This window comes from Thalassophryne amazonica, chromosome 8 (assembly GCF_902500255.1).
Source record: "Thalassophryne amazonica chromosome 8, fThaAma1.1, whole genome shotgun sequence".
Taxonomy (NCBI): Eukaryota; Metazoa; Chordata; class Actinopteri; order Batrachoidiformes; family Batrachoididae; genus Thalassophryne; species Thalassophryne amazonica.
In genome coordinates, this window is record NC_047110.1 from 103,161,387 (window position 1) to 103,180,461 (window position 19,075).

Genomic DNA, 19,075 nt, shown 5'->3' on the forward strand with positions numbered 1-19,075 from the left:
CATTAAGACAGTAAAATAACAATAAAAAATACATAATTAACAGGAAATTAAAAAAGCTGTGTTCTTCTTCTAAAAATGGTTGAGGTCTAAGGTTCTAAAAACATTCTGGATGCACACGCCATTCCAACTCATTATACAAGCTTTGCTTAATTTATTACCTCCCTTGAAAAAATGTCAGCTACTTATTTTATAAACACTACCCAATCTAGAGCCTGTGGATCCCCACAGGCAAAACTCTAGTTTGTAATTCTTATTTTTGGTCTAATTTTTTTTTTTTGGTCTAATTTATTCATTTATGTGTTGGTCATGATTTAAAAAACATAACCTGGACATCAGAATACATGCACCGCTTGTTAGTAGTTTGTTCCTCATGAGCGGTATTCCGCAACCACTGTTAAATCAATAAATTACAAACATCAGCTATAACTTCTTAACGAAATGGCACAGAACATGTAGAAGTAACGAATTAAGATGTTCATTGTGTTTACTCAACATTTTCAGTGTGATATGTTTTTTTGTCATGATGTTATTCAGGAAAATACATAGAAATGTTCCTTAAAATTTATCGTTCATCTACCGTGTATGTTTCTTGTCCATTTAGAAGCTAAAAATAAAAATGTTAGCTTGGTATCCTAGTTTTCTATCAACTGGACCATTTGAACAAGTTAAAAACAATACAGCTCAGAAATTCTGGTTAACCTTTCATAAAGCCAATATTCATGAATTCTGTCTAAACTATGATCCAGCACTCAGGTGTCTCAGTTTTAAGGACCTCGGAAACTGAAAAAGACCAAGGGGACGACCTTGATTCGCATGGCTGCAGCAAACAGATGGTTACTTCTGAGAGGCAGAGAAGGACCAGTTGTCTGAGTGGGTGCACGTGCTCCCAGACGTGACCTGACCTCAAGAGCGCTCATCATTCATTTTGACAGGCGAGGTACAAACTTTGTCGACCCAAGGGTCCGATCAGGGTCCCAATTTACAGACCCCATACAACCATTACTGTCAATATTGCCTCAAAATAATTAAATTCCAAAATTGTGCTTTTTTAAGATTTTTTTCTTTGGGCGCTGGTTTGTTACTTCAGGACCACACAAAAGATTTTCACAAATTAAACATGCATCCACTGTAGAATTCTAAACAAGAATTTATTTACATATTTCACATTAACAATATGGCTCTCCACAAAAAAAAAACAAAAAAAAACCCAAAGCTCTTGAGGGAGAAATATTCCAATTAATATTTTTTTAAAAAGTGACAAAATAAATTAAATACTATCCATAATCATTTTATTATAGTGACAAACAAACTTGGCCAGATGGGAACAATGTCTTTCAGTTCCACTAATCATCATCATCCTCGTCTTCGCTGCCCTCATGCTCATCGGAGTATATGGATTTCAAATTCTGCTGGACCTGGGCCAGCACGGCATTCTAGCTTGAAGTGGATGTGGGCACAACCTTTCCTGTTCTACCTTCTTTACATGGCTTCCATTCCTGAATGTCAGCCAGCCCGAGCTTGTTGTCCCAACCTGAGCTGAATGTGGAGTGATCGTTTCCCGTTCCCCCGTCTATAACTGGACTTCCATCTGGATGTCGGCCAGCAGGGAATCCATGGAAGTGGGAACACCCAAACTGAGGGGAGTAACAGGACAGGGGGTGGGGCAAAAAAAAATCCGCCTGCCACAGCTGGAAGGAAAAAAAACTGGACATTTGATTTTTTTTTGTTTGTTTGTTTTTCTCAATAATGATTCAAGGTGAGGCACAGGTTCACTCTTTTATTGGAGATGTGCTCCACATCTCATAGTATTGCAGGGAAGAATATTATTACACACATGATGGAAATTAGGAGCAGTTGTGCTTGAAGTTGCATGGAGCTTGAACCGAAAGCCTATTTGTTCCTGTACTGAAGACAACATTAAAAAGAGTTCTGCTGATTGCTTTTTTTGTGGATTACAGGCTGCAGTTTCCTCCCTGAAGACTACGGCAGGAAGTATTATTAATCCTCTGGGCAGAAAAACGCCTTTAATGATGACGGGTCCGATCGATTCTTGGGCCCCGTGAGGAGCAAGAAGATGAACAGCACATGCCGTGCGCCTCATGGCTCCACTTTTATTTACCCAGAAACTGAAGTTGTCACAAGACTGCAAAGGCTGACTTGAGCTGCATTCATGGGCTGACAGCGTGAAGCAAACCATCAATCAATCAATCAATCAATTTTTTTTATATAGCGCCAAATCACAACAAACAGTTGCCCCAAGGCGCTTTATATTGTAAGGCAAGGCCATACAATAATTATGTAAAACCCCAACGGTCAAAACGACCCCCTGTGAGCAAGCACTTGGCTACAGTGGGAAGGAAAAACTCCCTTTTAACAGGAAGAAACCTCCAGCAGAACCAGGCTCAGGGAGGGGCAGTCTTCTGCTGGGACTGGTTGGGGCTGAGGGAGAGAACCAGGAAAAAGACATGCTGTTCAGTTTTATTTTTGCAAGGGAGGAACAGGACAGTCAAAAATAAAAAAATAAAAAAAATCCACCTACCACAGCTGGAAGGTAAAAAAAACTGGACATTCGATCTTTTGTTTGTTTGTTTTTCTCAACAATGATTCAAGGTGAGGCAGAGGCTCATTCTTTTTGTAGAGATGTGCCCCACATCTGATAGTGTTGCAGGGAAGAATATTATCACACACATGATGGAAATTAGGAGCAGGTGTGCTTGAAGTTGCATGGAGCTTGAACTAATTGTCATTTTCTTTCATTTCTGAAACCTGGTACAGGGGTCACCAAGTCACCACTGCTTGTGATCACGCAAATTATTGTTTATCTAATTATTACTGCAGTATTGTGTCAGATCATCCCCTACTACTGAGGTCTACTGATGCAGTTGTCAGTCATTCTAATAGGGATTTTGCATTTTTTTGTTTTGTTTTTTTAAGTGAATGAAATTACAGCGCGACTGCCTCACCTGCATCGATGCTCCTTCGACTCGTGCCACGTAGGCGACGCGGTCGAGCACAGTGACGGTAACAGGAACAGCAACAAAGAAGCCACTAAGAAATGCCCGAACATACCGCCGTCCTGCTTGCTGCGCCATCACCTGGACACAAAACAACAACAAAGGATTCAAAGATTCAAAAGAATTTTATTGTCATATGCACAAAGGAACATGTTCCCTGCACAATGAAATGTGTTTACTGCATTTAACCCATCCTAATTGCCAGTTAGGAGCAGAAGTCGCCTTTAGGCGCCCGTGGACCAGCTCCAGATGTATATCCTGCCTTAGGTCAACAGCAGGGCTGAGCAAACCATGACCGGCCTCATGACGACAGACGACACACACATAACACACAACACACATAAGCCGGCCCGGTACATGAACACATATAAAAAGCACACACAAGGTAAAACTTGGGAAAGAAAAACCTTCATTGCTGCTGCATTGAATCATGCAGCAGCAATGCAGGAAAAAACCCATCAGCACAATGAACAATGATCACACACAACAGGACGAGAGACGACGACCGAGATTTGTAAGAGTCCAGTTATCAGACAGAACACCCGGAGGCCACCTTTAGGCGCCATCAACGGCCTTGTTCGTCCATTCTGGAGGGAGGAGGGGCCCAGCACTGAACAGTCCACTGTCCACAGTCAACATCAGAGCTGGAGAAGACCAGGGGAGTGAGGCATAAGCGTTGTTCTTCTCCAGGAGGTTTTTATCACAGCGGCCTTGAAGTGCAGCTGTGTTTTGCGAAGCCGAATGAAAATCCAGATTAGCAGACGCCTGAAAGATTCCACAGTCTGAGAGGCTTTCAGTCTGAGTGGCTTTCAATACATCTGAATTAGGAGAGGAGATGTGGTCATTACTGACAATCAATGCGATTTTCCAGTGCAGCCATTCTTCCGGAGATGGTATCCAACGCGCGGTTAACACCCGCCGACTGAGCTGACACTGCCCTTCCAATTGAATCAATCATGTGGGGCAACCTGGACGGGCCAATTATTGCCGCTTCCACTTTCTTAATTTTCCGTTAAACCAGCACTATAACCCGCTCCACACAGCAGGAAGCTGGTCACCACCATGCCAAATATATACACATCTTCGACGTCCTCCACAGACAGCATGTAAAGGCACATGACCTGCCTCCAACTGTTCATCACGTAACCCATCACGTGTCCCGGCAGGACAGGTCGGGTCCTCCACTCCCGAGTGTCTTGTAGAAAAAATAGTGTCAACTGCGTTCAGAGACCACTTTAACAGATCCATTTTGCTGTTTCCAGAAGAACAAAGCTGGCAGCCTCACAGACAACACACCACAGAAGCAGGAAAGATAAGGAGGGAGGGAGAAGAGAAAAATACGACCGTCTCGGCCGAGAGCAAGGAGGCAAAAAAACAACAAACCAACATCAGATAAAAGCGACTCCAGCTAAGGTCATGTGGGTCAAAGATCAAAATTAAAGTTTTTCAGTCCACACACAACACATATATGGAGACAAGTTCTGGAAAATCAATCATTGGGGTCAAGGTCATGGCTGCCTGTCAGTTTGTTGACCATGGTCATGATTTCCGTCAAACTTGGGATGAAAATAAAGTTTGGCTCCAAAAATCACTGTTAAAAATTGTCATTGGGGCAAAGGTCAAGGTCAAGGAGTTTTACCTTTTTCCCCAATTTGGAAGAAAAGTGGCAGACACTTAAGTGGACTTTAAAACTGGCCTAGCAAGGTCACCCAGAGGTCAATCATATGGGAGATGGTAAGGGTCACGAGGGTCAAGTGTCAGACTGCTGCAGACTTAGCTGTTACAGCCTTCACGCCCACAGGTACTATGACCTTGTTTTTTTTTTTTTCAATGTGCAAGACATTTTTTTTTTTTTTTGATTAACTACCAGTGTTGCAGACCGAACGGTCCCACCAAAAATCGGTCCGCCCTGCCTTCACTGCGCATGTGTCATCAGCCACGGTTCACTTATTAACACCTCATTTCTGCTTAAAACTGCCTCCAGTCATGATCTATTTCAGCGACTGATATCTGATGTTTTTGTACAACAATCATTTCCACATAAATTCAGCATTATTTCATCAAAAAGACAGAGGAAGCAATCAGAGGACGGCAGCTACACAAGTTGCTAGCTGATGCGTTCAATGTGCGTCCGTCATTTCAAAGTGTCACAGAGTAACGCCTCGTTTATGCTTAAAACGGCCTCGTTTATGCTTTACACTGACTTTAGAATGAGGTTTTACTTTGTCATCTGATGGTTAATAATTACATTATTCCCTTTGATTGCTTTGGGTGTAGAGACTCAGTCTCAGACAATCTGCTGTGGTTCCAAATGACGCATGCACAGTGGAGGCAGGGCGGACGCATTTTTAGTGGGGGACCGTTCGGTCTGCGACACCGGCTGTGGTGTGGTTTCTTTGTGTGTATTTTCTATTGCTGTGGCCCCTATCGACCACACACACACACAAACCCACATGCAGCACTCTACAGTCTGACACAATGACATTTTTACATAAACTGCCCTTTGCTGACAGAGTGACCTGTTCACCCAGTCAAACTCTGCACTTCTACAAAGGCGCCACACGCACTTTGCTGCAGCCTCCACAAATAAAGCAGAGCGTTCCTGGCCTCAGTGTATGTTACGTTCTATTAACCACTGTGATCTGCCTCCGCTGGGTTTTGTAAGACATCAGTTACCCACCATGTGCTGGAGGGAGGAAAACTCCAGCAGTGGAGCAGAAAAATCTGTTCTAGCATAAAAATCCATCCTGACACGAACATATTGCCATTACGCTTCCGTGCAGCCCGCTGCATAATTTCCTTCTCGGAGAACAACTGTATCAGACAAAGCTTGGCGTGGAGCTTCAAGGTTTCCGCTGGGTTTTTACAGTCGGCTCGTTTCTGCGCTGACACCTCCCGCGCCCTGCAGCGGCTCACATTAGAACGACCTTGCTTCCTGTAGTTTCTTGTCGGCACATTTAAGCGATGTGGCTGACGCAGCAGGCGCCACATCAAAGCCAGAGTGAAATGAAAAATTACTTTCTCACCTTGTTAGCCAACTGTCCAGAACGTGATGTACGGCTTTATTAAGAGGTGTGGGGGGAGAGATACGGCATGTTTTTCTTCCTTTGGATTTATCCATTTAAAGCCACCTATGCCAACAGAGGTGCTTTATAACCATATTAAATTCACATCACTGCAGTCGGGCAAAACTCTTGCATCACCACAATGTCACTTAGGGAACCCGTGTGAACTTGTTCTGAACTTAACAGTAAGATTGCACTGACTATTATTTTCTTGTATACATTCAGGCCTGTAAGTATTTGGACACTGCTGCAATTTTTTTTTTTTTTTTTTAAGTTGCCCGTGTATACCACCACAAATAAGTGAAAATAAATATAATAAAGATATGCTTGGAGTGTAGACTTTCTGCTTTAATTCAAAAGAAAAGAAAAATGTGTTATTGACAGATGAGGCATTAGTCATTTCATTCAGAGCCCATAAGTACAAGCTAACATAACTCTAAATATAAGGATTCAATTGCCACTTTATCAGTTTTCTTTGTAGATATAAGGGGATGATACATGACATACACATTGGCCTTAATTTACATCAATCATTAAGAAATTGGCACAATATTGAACTCCGTTAAAAATTTTTGTTTCTGGCAAAGGTCAAGATAAAGTGATTGCGTCATTGTCCAAATACTTATGGACCAGACTGTATGTATCCTCACCTCTTGACTGAACCTTTGCACTGGCATCTTACTTCATCCAACACACTTTTTCAGATGGTCAAAAACCCGTGGTGGGCACAGCTCAGCTAACAGCTAATTAATGAGGCTAATGTTTTTCCATTAGCAGATTAGCTAGCAAACCAATTAGCTTCCACTAAATTTAGTTCTACCAATTTTAACTCAGCTAAATTCTTAAATAAAGTTTAACAGTCAAAAACACTTGTAAATCCTAAAAATCTTACGATGTTCCTCATGGAGCTTATACACAAATCCAATACCTGAAATGGAAACACCATGCAAAGGCAAGAAGAGTCACCGCAAAAAGACAGAAGAGTAGGAGACCAAGCCAGAATAATTGCATTCATTTTATTATTAAAATTATTTTATTTTTACACATTAAACAGATTTTAAATATATTTATTCGTTTTTAAGGAACTGTCTATGCATTTACACATTATACAGCCTTTGTAAACATCTTAAACATATATAAACTATTTATTCTTTCACACATTTTACACCCTTTTCAAACATGTTTTTAAAAAGCTTTCTATTCTTACCTTTTGTCATATTTTAAACATCATTTTTTAACATTTAAACATTTTTAAATGTCTTTTGACATAACTAACACATTTTAACATAAATAATATTAATTAAACTGTTATACATATTTAGTCTCTCATCTATTTAGTCTCTTGTTTAGTGTGAGAAAGGAGTCTTTGATGAGCACATGCTGCTGATGCGGGGATGGACTGTGGAGAGGAGAAAATGAAGATCATCCTCTACTTTCTTCTTTTTTGGGTTGCCCCAAACTCTGTCTTCTCACACCTCACAGTTTGAAAACCACTGTGTTAGATAATGTATCTTATTTAAAGTGTTTGACGTGCTTATTTCTAGATTTAACAAACTTAATTCAAGACATCTTGTCAGGTGAAGTTATCTGTCCATTCAGCAAGATAATTTCCCTCAGATTTAGTGTTTTTATCTTGTTTTTAGACACCCCTTTTTTGCTGTGTACTGTTTGCCAGGAAGCACATGACTAATTACATTTGTAGAAGCCTAAAGTGTGTTGCCCAGGGTGTCTTGGGAGTCTCCTACTGGACAGGGGTAACAGCGCTGTGAGGGTCATGTTTTTTTACTTCTCCAGTGCCTTCAACACCATCCAGCCCCTGCTACTGAGAGACAAGCTCATGGAGATGGAGGTGGACACTCATCTGGTCACCTGGATCACTGATTATCTAACTGGAAGACCACAATACGTCACACTCAGTAACTGCACCTCGGACACAGTGATCAGCAGCACTGGAGCACCACAAGGAACTGTGCTCTCTCCAGTTCTGTTCACTCTGTACACATCAGACTTCAATTACAACTCGGAGTCGTGCCACATGCAGACGTTTTCGGACAACACTGCTATTGTGGGATGTGTGCGAGAGGGACAGGAAAGAGAGTACAGGGACCTGATACAGGACTTTGTGGAGTGGTGCAAATCAAACCACCTGCAGCTGAACATTGCCAAAACAAAGGAGATGGTAGCGGACTTCAGAAGGTCCGGGCCCACTCTGCAGCCAGTCTCCATTGAGGGGGTCGATGTGGAGGTGGTCCAGACTTACAAATACCTGGGGACACTTATGGACGATAGGTTGGATTGGTCAGCCAATACTGACACCCTCTACAGGAAGGGACAGAGCAGACTGTACTTCCTGAGGAGGTTAGGGCCCTTCAGGATCTGCCATAAACTCTTGCAAATGTTCTACCAGTCTGTGGTAGCCAGAGTCCTCTTCTCTGCGGTGGTCTGCTGGGGGAGCAGCATGAAGAGGAGGGACGCCAGGCAACTGGACAGGCTGGTGAGGAAAGCTGGTTTAGTGCTGGGAACAGAGCTGGAGACACTAACATCAGTGGCAGAGAGAAGGACCCTCAGTAAACTGCTGGCCATCATGGACAATGTTGAGCACCCTCTGCACAGCGCCATCATCAGGCAGAGGAGCTCATTCAGCGGCAGACTGCTGTCCCAGTCCTGCCACATGGACAGATTCAGGAAGTCTTTTGTCCCTCAGGCCATCAGACTGTTCAACTCTTCCCATCTCAGTAAGAAATAATCCTGTGACACATCTGTTTGACCTTTTATTGCTTTCTTTTGCACTACCAACACTGTTTACACTGCTTACTTCTTTGCACAACCTACACTGTTCACATTGTTTACTGTTTACATCTGTGCTACCTCCTCACTACTGCACTACTACATTTACTCCTCCGTCATATTCTCTGAGACTGGATGCTGCACTTGCACACAAATTTTATTTTTATTTTTAGTTAGTAGCTTTTATTGATTAGTCTATTTTTCTTTTATTTACTTAACCCTATTTTGTGTGTCTGGTGCAATGTGTGTGTCTTGTCTAATGTGCAAGCTGCTGGATGCCTTGAATTTCCCTCTGGGATCAATAAAGTATCTATCTATCTATCTACATGAACAGTCACTCAGATTCTGAGAGGCTCCCCCTCCAGACAGATTTACTATCATACTGATTGTATTTCATGGTGATTATTGTAAATGAAGTCCAAGACATATTCAAATGATCATTCCCCTGACTTGTCTAAATGATTAAGGTGATATTTTATAAAACTTCAATTAAAGCTGAAAGTTGGCACGACAAACACATGTTGATTGTTTCATTTTAAGTCCATTGTGGAGGTCTACACAGGCAAAATGACAAAAACCGTTGCAGTCCAATTATTGATGGACCTGATTGTCAAGGGGATGATCGCGCCCTGTTACTTTATCATAACAGCAAAGAAACAAATGTTTGAGAGCATCAGAAGTGCTTTTAACAAAAGATATAAAACCAAAGCCAATGTCACTGTTTTAATGGTTCACAATGTTATCAAGAAGTTTCAAAGTCATAAAGGTGACATCATGCTTCCACAGCGTGGTGGTTAACAAAACTCAGCAACAGAAGGTTGGTCCCGTTTGTGTTGTGAAAAACCAAACGCGCAAGATATCTAGAGTGCTGCATAATGCACAGGCTCAATCTGGGGTGACTGTTTTCTGTCCAAAACAAATGGTGTGTGCACACACTATAAAAAAAGAAGGACTCCCTGGGCAAAAGTCTAACCACATTTCAAAGTCACATCAGTGTCATATCGTGATGTGGTTACAACATCAGAAAAGAGACACTGAAGCGACATTGATATTATGTTCACCAATGTCCCAATGTAATACAACATCAACAACAAAAAAAGTTGATACAACTTTGCTGTGCCCACTGTGATTGTGCTACAATAACTGAAAATTATTTTCAACAAGAGCAAACAGAGATTTCTGACGTCTGACAATCGGATCTGGATCACTTCGAAAATTTAATGGGTTCTTCCTTGGCCTAATATCTATCTGTGGTTCAAATTTGGTGAGAATCCGTGAAGTAGTTTTGAAGTAATCCTTCAAAGCCTATATAAAAGGGAAATCTTGATCCAGAATCCGGATCCAGATCACCTCAAAAATTTAATGGGTTCTTCCTTGGCCTAATATCTATCTGTGGTGAAAACTTCGTCAAAATCTGTGCAGTAATTTTGACGTAATCCTACTAACAGTAATCCTTCAAAGCCTATATAAAGTGAAACTTGATCCAGAGTCCGGATCACCTCCAAAATTTAATGGCTTTTTCCTTGGCCTAATATGTAACTGTGGTGAAATTTTGTCAAAATCTGTGCTGTAGTTTTGACGTAATCCTGCTAACAGTAATCTTTCAAAGCCTATATAAAGTGAAACTTGATCCAGAGTCCAGATCACCTCCAAAATGTAATGGGTTCTTCCTTGGCCTAATATGTAACTGTGGTGAAAATTTCGTCAAAATCTGTGCAGTAGTTTTGACGTAATCCTGCTAATAGACAGACAAATAAACACCGGTCACTTTATTACATCCTTGGCAGATGTAAATATCTCAGTGTCCAAAATTTCTAAGTTGATTATGCAGTAGTTTTTAACAGAGTTACTGGTAGAAATTAGCAGAAACCCTCACTGACTGATTCCATTATTATTCTAATTGCAAAAAGATAATGGGTTATTTTGCATTTATTTCAGAAGCTATTCTGATTCATGTAAATGAAAACCAGGGGTGCCAAAATTTTGACCAGGAGTGTACAATGACAGCACTCCAGAGGTGTTACCACACCAATTAATGTCAGAACAGCTGCTCACACTGAAGTCAATGTAGGTGGATTTGAACTAAGTGTCCTCAGCGGCAGTTTGCTCCACTGCTCTTTTCAAGTGTGATCTCACAACCGTTCAAGTTTGAATGTGGAACACAGCCCTGGTTTATATAATAGGCTAAGTTGTGTTAAAGAAAGTGGGACAAATGTTTCTCTTTCATCTCCCACACTGCACATTTAAGGAATATCCTGTTGTGTCTAATGATTTGTGGACGTTCATGATGGTTATACGGTCGCAAATTGAGCTTTACCAGTGATGCGTTAGCGGAGCCGGTAAGAAGGAGTTTTACGGTAAAACGGATATTTGCGACCATATCACGGCATGAACGTACGCAAATCATCAGACACATGGGTTATTCCCATTCTAATCCAATTCCATCGTTTCCACGGTTTATTTTTCTGTAGGTAATTCGGTCGGCGAGGCTTACCGTGAGGCAGCGTCGCTCCAACAGCAGTCAGGGCGCAGACTGAAAATCCATCAAATGTGAAATGGTAATTCTGTATCAGAATCCACATCAATACTTTCGTATGGTAGCTTAAATTCACCCATATCGATAGCGGTGGCATGCGACTTTCTCTCACTCTCAGCTAACAGCTAGCAGCGCGCACGGCCGGTGTTCTGTCGAATTGTGCGTCTCATCGCATAAATTGACAATTCCACATCCAGACAATACAGCGCATGCGTACACAGCTGCATCCTCCAAGACAGGAATGATATTCGAAAGGAATGACATCTCGTCAGAACACCAGTCAGAGTGTGGAGTAATACATCCAAATGTGAAATGGTCGAATATTTTGCCACCATTACCCGATATTATACAGTCTGAAATCTCACACGATTATCCATTCAGATTTACAGAAAAAATACAATTGGATTAGAATTATTGTTTTAGGGATCAAACCAGTGATGCACCAGTCACAGTATCTGAAGTGAAAAATCCAGTGAAGTCTACTGAATTAAGCAGGACAACCTCAAGAAACACAAGCTCCTCTCACTCAGTGACGTGGTCTGAGCGGCACAGTTTCTTTGCGATTGTGGTACTACAGTATCAGCAGCGAGCCGCCCCGCTGTTGTTTATGACGTGGTGACAACTGCTCTCCAGCACATTAAAGAGAACTCCACTGGGAGAACAGCCTTTATCAAATCTGCAGAGAAGACATTAATATAGTCAACACAGTGACAAATGGCTTAATGCAGCAAATGTCGCACTACACTGCTATTTACAACGCCGCCCAATATACAGAAACGGTGGTAATGGAGTCGACAGGTTATCATAAACACTTATTGGTGGTTATTAGATGGCACCAGTTGTAGAATAACAGTTCCTTCTTTGACATACCGCTATATAAAAAAATGAACTGATGTCAAAGAACAGTGCAAAGGACTAGCATGATGCAGAGGCCTCAACTCTTAAAGCAGCTTCTCCCATGAGTTCAACAAACCCAATTCTGCTGACCATTTCCAATTTATTCAGATGAACTCGATACGGAAGGTATAAAATATGAAATCCACTCAGCAGAGAGCCCAAAGTAGACCTCACTTCAGCATATCAGACACCATCAGCTGAAGACACTGTGGCGTGCTTTTGTTCCGATTGCCAGAATTGAATTTCGGGGTCTGTGGGCTGCACTCTAAGATGTGACTAATGTCGGCATTCCAAAGCTTTTCCAGACAGATAAATCCATGGGGGAGGAAACAGAAAGACAGCAGGAACTGTGATTACAGATGCCTGCTGTGAAATTTCCCCCGGACAACTTCCACTTCTGCATCCACAGCAGTTCTCTTCTTTGTCAGGGAAGCAGACGGGGAGCCAGATACAAACCCTGACCCACAAAGTTTAAAAAATAATTTGGAACAAGTGCTGGGTTTGCAACTGTCTTGGATTAAGACTAAGATACAGGCTTTCAATGACTTCCTGGACCCGGCCATCAGACGCATGTGTGTGTGTTAAACTTGTAGAGACATTCACTTATCTCAGCAGTAACATTCATGTCTCTGGGTCTTCACCCTTTGAGATTAAGAAACACTTGGGAAGAGCTTACAGAGTCATGAGGTCAGTGGACAGAGATGCCTGCAGAAGGTCCATGTCTTTAAGAGCCTGATGCTTCCTGTCTTAATGTGGAACATCTTTCGTAAGAGGTCTGTTTGGGGAATTTTTGGTTACTGCTGGATTGACTTGTTTCAAACGAATGCATACTTAGGGAGACTCAGATGAAGCGTAGCACTTTCAGATTCAGACAACTTTATTGATCCCCAAAAGGCCAATTCATTTCATACCCAATTACCTCAAACAACTATACAGCAAATAATCCACAATTATGACTAGTTGAATGTAATAATGACACACATCAGAATTAAAACAACCGCACATATACGAGGTCTATTAGAAAAGTATCCGACCTTATTATTTTTTTCAAAAACCATATAGATTTGAATCACGTGTGATTGCGTCAGCCAAGCTTGAACCTTCGTGCGCATGCGTGAGTTTTTTCATGCCTGTCGGTTGCATCATTCGCCTGTGAGTAGGCTTTGAGTGAGGAGTGGTCCACCCCTCTCGTCGTTTTTTTCATTGCTTAGGAATGGCTCAGAGACTGCCACTTTGCTTGATCAAAATTTTTTCAGAAACTGTGAGGGACATCAAAGTGGACACCATTCGAGAAATTCAGATGGTTTTTGGTGAAAAATGTTATGGGCTTCAAAGAGATTACGGAGTGTTACTGTCGCTTTAAGGACAACCCAGAGCAACTGGTGGTGCGCCGCGCTCCGAAGCCGCCATCGACAGGCTAAGGGACCATTTCATTTCTAAACGGATGGCTGTATGGATCCGTGACCATCATGTGCAATTTATCTGGTTATCACAAGAACTGGACATCAACCATTTTCCAGCAGATTTCACTTTTAACAAGAGATTTTGTCATGGAAAGCCGAGCGGAGGCTTCGCGCGTCACGATGGATTCACTACTGGAGCGAGACAAAACCACCTCCGTTTTGGTCTCACAGGACGGCTTTGAGATGGCGTTCAGACAGCTGTCTGTGCTTTTTCCATCGAGTGATTATCCGAGAAATTGTGGATGTGCCTGAACATGCCAGAACATGTCCTGTGAGGCTTCATCACGGCGTTGCTTTGCGCCATGCGTCACCGCCGCGACGCGCGAAGCCTCCGCTCCTCTTTCCATGAAAAAAACTCCTATAACAGTGGAATGTGCCATTAATTTGCAAACTGGTCGCTGTGTTTTATCCGGGATGTCATCTGGCTAGCACAGGAATTGTGAAAAGACATGGACATCAGCACTTTTTCGGCCATCCGTTTAGAAATGAAATGGTCGCTCAGCCTGTCGATGGCGGCTTCGGAGCGCGGCGCACCACCAGTCGCTCTGGGCCATCCTTAAAGCGACAGTAACACTCCGTAATCTCTTTGAAGCCCATAAAAGTTTCACCAAAAACCATCTGAATTTCTCGAATGGTGTCCACTTTGATGTCCCTCACAGTTTCTGAAAAAAGTTTGATCAAGCAAAGCGGCAGTCTCTGAGCCATTCCTAAACAATGAAAAAAACAACGAGGGGGTGGACCACTCCTCACTCAAAGCCTGCTCACAGGCGAATGACGCAACCGACAGGCGTGAAAAACTCATGCATGTGCACGAAGGTTCAAGCCTGGCTGATGCAATCACACATGATTCAAATCCATATGGTTTTTGAAAAAAATAATAAGGTCAGATACTTTTCTAATAGACCTCGTACATTTGATTGTTTATGTACGCTAAACTTTGAAACAGTCCGTCATCCGAATTGAGGCAATGTGAGTGCGGGGGGGGGGAACAGCAACACATGATCGCACAGCCAGCTTGGGGGAACGGAGGATAGATAAGAAGGGGAAGCCAAATGTCTTCACCAAGGCCATAGATCCTTCTGGGGGAAGAGCAGGGCTGACCTTCAGGAGCCACTAAGGCTGCCATGTTGATGTTAGGCGGAGAGATACAGAATTCCATTTACTTGACCTCTGACCATCTAGAGTCCAAATTTATGAAGAATATTCTCCAGTCCTCAACAACACATTCATTTGCAATGCAGCAATATGCTCCAAGATGGTATCCATTTTGCGTTTGAGTTCAAGAGTTAAAGCAGTCTGAGATTGCATTGGCTTGCCAAACTCATTAATCATGACGGACAGATGAGGGGATGAGATTTTGGTAGCAGCCGTCTTGCTAATATTCCTGTAGGTCAGGGCAGCGCACAAACCAATCAGCGCCAAACCTCCCACCATAAAAGCGAATAGAAATAAATCCCCAACGTCTTCCACAAAGAGTGGAGCCAAGCATGCCACGCTCCATTTCTCTCAGGTGTCGAGAGCATAGCCCGCTGGGTAGGTTCCATCAGGGCACGCAGGGTCCCCCAGCCCTGATTTCCTTGTCCAAAAAAAAGGTGTCAATAGCGTTGAGAGACCATCTGATCAATTCCATGGTTAATCCAAATCTTAATTTGAAGAATTCACAGTCTGGTGAAGCTGGGACTTTGAAAGTCAGAGCAGAAAGGGGAGGAATGCGACCGCCCTTGCCAGAGTCCCAAGCTTGAGTGCATTGTGCGGTTATGACATTTTGGTCATGTGGCACGTTTCTGTGACAATGGATCTAACATGCAAGTGCCTCAGTGTAGGAGAGGCAGGCTTGATGGCCGAAGAGTAGTCTCTGGTCCACATGAGGACAGAAGCTGCTGTAGGCTGCAGATAGAAGTCTGACTCTGGGAGTTAAAGAGGCCATCCATTATTATTACTGGAATGAGATCTGCAATAAAATTACAATTTTCAATTTCAATTCAATTCAATTTTACCAATTTTTGAATTAACCAAGTTAATTCAAAAATTAACTTGGTTCTTTCCAGTACCCCGCCCCTTAAAATTTCATTCAAATTGTTAATGGCCTGGGATGGTTGCTTGGCAATAGTACACAAGGTCAAAACTACAAAATGTCAAGGTCCCAAATCCACAAGACATCCCCGAATGCCCTGCCGTCAGTAAAATTATGTGACCACCATCAATCTGCATCTGGGTTGAGTAAAATTCACCTTTTACAGTGGCTTCATATAAGTCACTCTCTTCACCATACAGAAGATGGGAAACTGTAAAAGGATGCAGGAAACAAGAAAAAAATACCATTGAGAAATAAACTGTCCTTTAAAGCTGGGCATAACTACTGCTTTCATGTTGGGAAGATTGTAAAAGGTCAGGGCAGGAAATGTCAGCCTCATCAAGACCAAAAGTTCTCCTTAAGGCAGGTGCCTTAATAAATAGGTGGGCACAGAAATGGACTTTTTCTTTCAATATCTGAGTGACTTTTTCCAAGGATTACTTATAATTACCAGCAGGGAAGTGTCAGTCCTGGTCTCTGAAAAGTTGGTATTCTGTGCTCTGCCCTGATCAGACTTCACCTCTTCCGCCTACACTCAGACAAGGGCTCATGAACTTATTTCTCTCTCTTACTTGACTGCAAATGTGGGTGTAGTCGAGTTTTCGACAGTGACTTGTGCCTCAGGGGGAACTGAGCATGCTGCTCAGAGTGGACTGACACCATCAGGAGAGGTCGTAGTGGTTTTGAACATGTTCAGAATTTTCAGTAATTTGGTCAAACTCAAAACTAACACCACTTAAGTATTAGCTTGGGTAGCTCGGGGTAAGATCGCCACATCCAATCACCCAGTTTTCATCCACTAAGTTTGCCCAGAATGTACACCAAGCTGTCTGCAGTCATGCAGAGTTGTGCTAAGTGTACCCCGACTTGTGCCGGGTTCACTCAGACGTCTTTGTGAGTTGTGCCTGGTAACTACTCGAGAAAGCCTGGCTCCAAACTAGGCCAAGTGTACAGCTTGCTCTTTAATGAAGTCCATGCTCTGACGAAGCGCAGCCATATTACTCCCTCCTTGCAAAGTGTTGATACACATTAAGTCAATTTACGCTGTCGATTATGCCAATTATGTTGATGCATCAACAGAGTCCTATACAAGATACAAATGAAGACAGAGATCTGTAGGCTGCAGCATAACTTCACCCATCACCCTGCTGCAATTTCTGAAAAGAGACCATTTCTTTTGGTGAAAGTGGAAGAGGATGTACATTTTTGTGTACATCTTTCAGATTTTCATACATAACATAAAAGAAAGGTAACCTGAGTAAACACAAAATACAGTTTTTGATTAAATGCATTTACTGAAGCAGAAACATTACCCAGTACAAAGCCACTCTGCGTAAAATGTGTGCAAACACCCAGTGCACATCTGTGCTGTATCTGCTGTGGCGACCCTGAACAACTGGGGGGCAGATGAATCACAAAACAACAAACGTTATCCAGCACACAAATGGGTAAAACATGGGCTGCATTTTGTTGAGAAAATATTATTAAATGTAGTTTTATCAGTCATCAGTATGAGACAAATGCCGTAGCTTGTAGGTGTAACAGCATTATCTACACCAAAGCTCTGGAGACATTTACCACCATCCACATGTTAAAAATAAATAAAGAAAGAAAGAAAAATGAAACTTGATTTGATTTCAGGGAGTGCCAGTTGGTCTGACTTTGCATATGGTAATTAAATAAAATAAGTCATTTGCCAACTCTTCTCTTTTGCCTGATCACTGAATATTTATTCATGTCCACACTGCCGAGTGAACACTGTAACGGCAGCCATGACATGCTCACTGAGCCAAAACTAAGGTGATTACTGGATGGGTTTCAGTGTTGACTGTCAGCAAGCAGGATCCAGGTCCACTGCCCAGGACACAAATGGGATTTGTCTCTCATGCAGAACATCAATCATGGCTCTTTGGGCTTTGGACAGCAGGAAAAGCATTACAACCATCCCTGCTTCAGCTCACCTTGGAGGACCAATAGGTAGTTTTGTGCTGGGGGAGGTGGTATTAGCCCAGACCACCACTCGACAGCACAAATGCAGGCTGAAAGCATCTCCACAGACTTGAACTCCCAACAGAAGCAAAGCTGAGCCCACCGCTAATGACTTTCTCCCATAGCAAACAAAGCAAGCAAAGCAAACACCAGGTTTGCGGATGGACTTCTCAACAAATGTCAGAACAAAATCATGAATAAAATTTCTATATTAATGGCAGGACCCTTCTGACTTTTACTAACTGGTAACCTAACCTTTGGCATCCTTGGAAACAACTTTGTGCCAACTGATTCATGCCTTAAACCTCCTGTCCACATGCGTCTGGTTCAGTTGCAGTTGGGTTTCCAATCAAAAAAAAAAAAAAAAAAAAAATTGCAAAAGGGCAAACTCACGGGATAACCGCGAACCCCACCGCAACCCAACTGCAAGCATACATGGTCAGGACAGGCAAGACACCATCTGTACTATCAGGATTAGCAGGTCAATCTGGAACAAAATTTTGGACTGTTCAAAATTTCAGAAACGACAGAAGTCATCAGGAATCACGGCAACTTAACCGGGCCGTCTGCAGCGCACCGGGTACCCTGCTGCAAGCTGACTGAATTAGACTTGCACCAATAACACCAATCACTGATGCAAATCTGTACCCAATCTGTTATCCTAAAGCTCACCCTGGCAGAACAGCAAGCAGGTGGTTAAATTTTCCATCCTATGAATAAGTGTCACCAGTGGCAAGGTCACTGCCAGCTTCAGCGCCACCATTTTTTGCAGCTTCAGATGCCATTTGCTTCCAAATTTATATCTGGAACCTAACTGGAAATGTGGACACTAAAGACAAAGATACCCAGATTTATTTGTATGTTTATTTTGGTTTGTGCTTCCCTGCGGTCACCATAGCGGATTTGGGGCCTCATTTATCAAACACTGTGTTTGATAAATACACTCAAACTAAAAATATACATATGAATAAAAGAAAAAAAAATAGCAGCTGCAAGCAAAAATACCTGCATCAAACACTAACTTTGAATTTTGTGTATGCGAGTCTCCCTCATATTAGGCACATTCAACCATAAATTGTCAATGCAAAACACTTCATGACTATTCAAACATACACATGAAGCCTGAAACATACTTATCATGGCAACCAAGAGGAAGTAAAAAAAAATAAAAATTCTGAAACAGAAATCACAAAAACCAATAAATGCTGCAAGTGGAAACACGAGGTGATGAGAGTGAGCCTACAAGTAGT

The 19,075-nt window shown here is 42.3% G+C and overlaps 1 protein-coding gene across 1 annotated transcript in view; it reads right to left on the reverse strand.

Moving 5' to 3' along the window:
- immp2l (inner mitochondrial membrane peptidase subunit 2) overlaps positions 1–19,075 on the reverse strand; it is a 355,846-nt gene that overhangs the window by 328,506 nt on the left and 8,265 nt on the right. The window contains exon 2 of the mRNA XM_034177128.1: positions 2,964–3,095. Coding sequence (XP_034033019.1) covers positions 2,964–3,092 — 129 coding nt within the window. The 5' untranslated portion in view covers positions 3,093–3,095. The remainder of the gene's footprint in view (positions 1–2,963; positions 3,096–19,075) is intronic.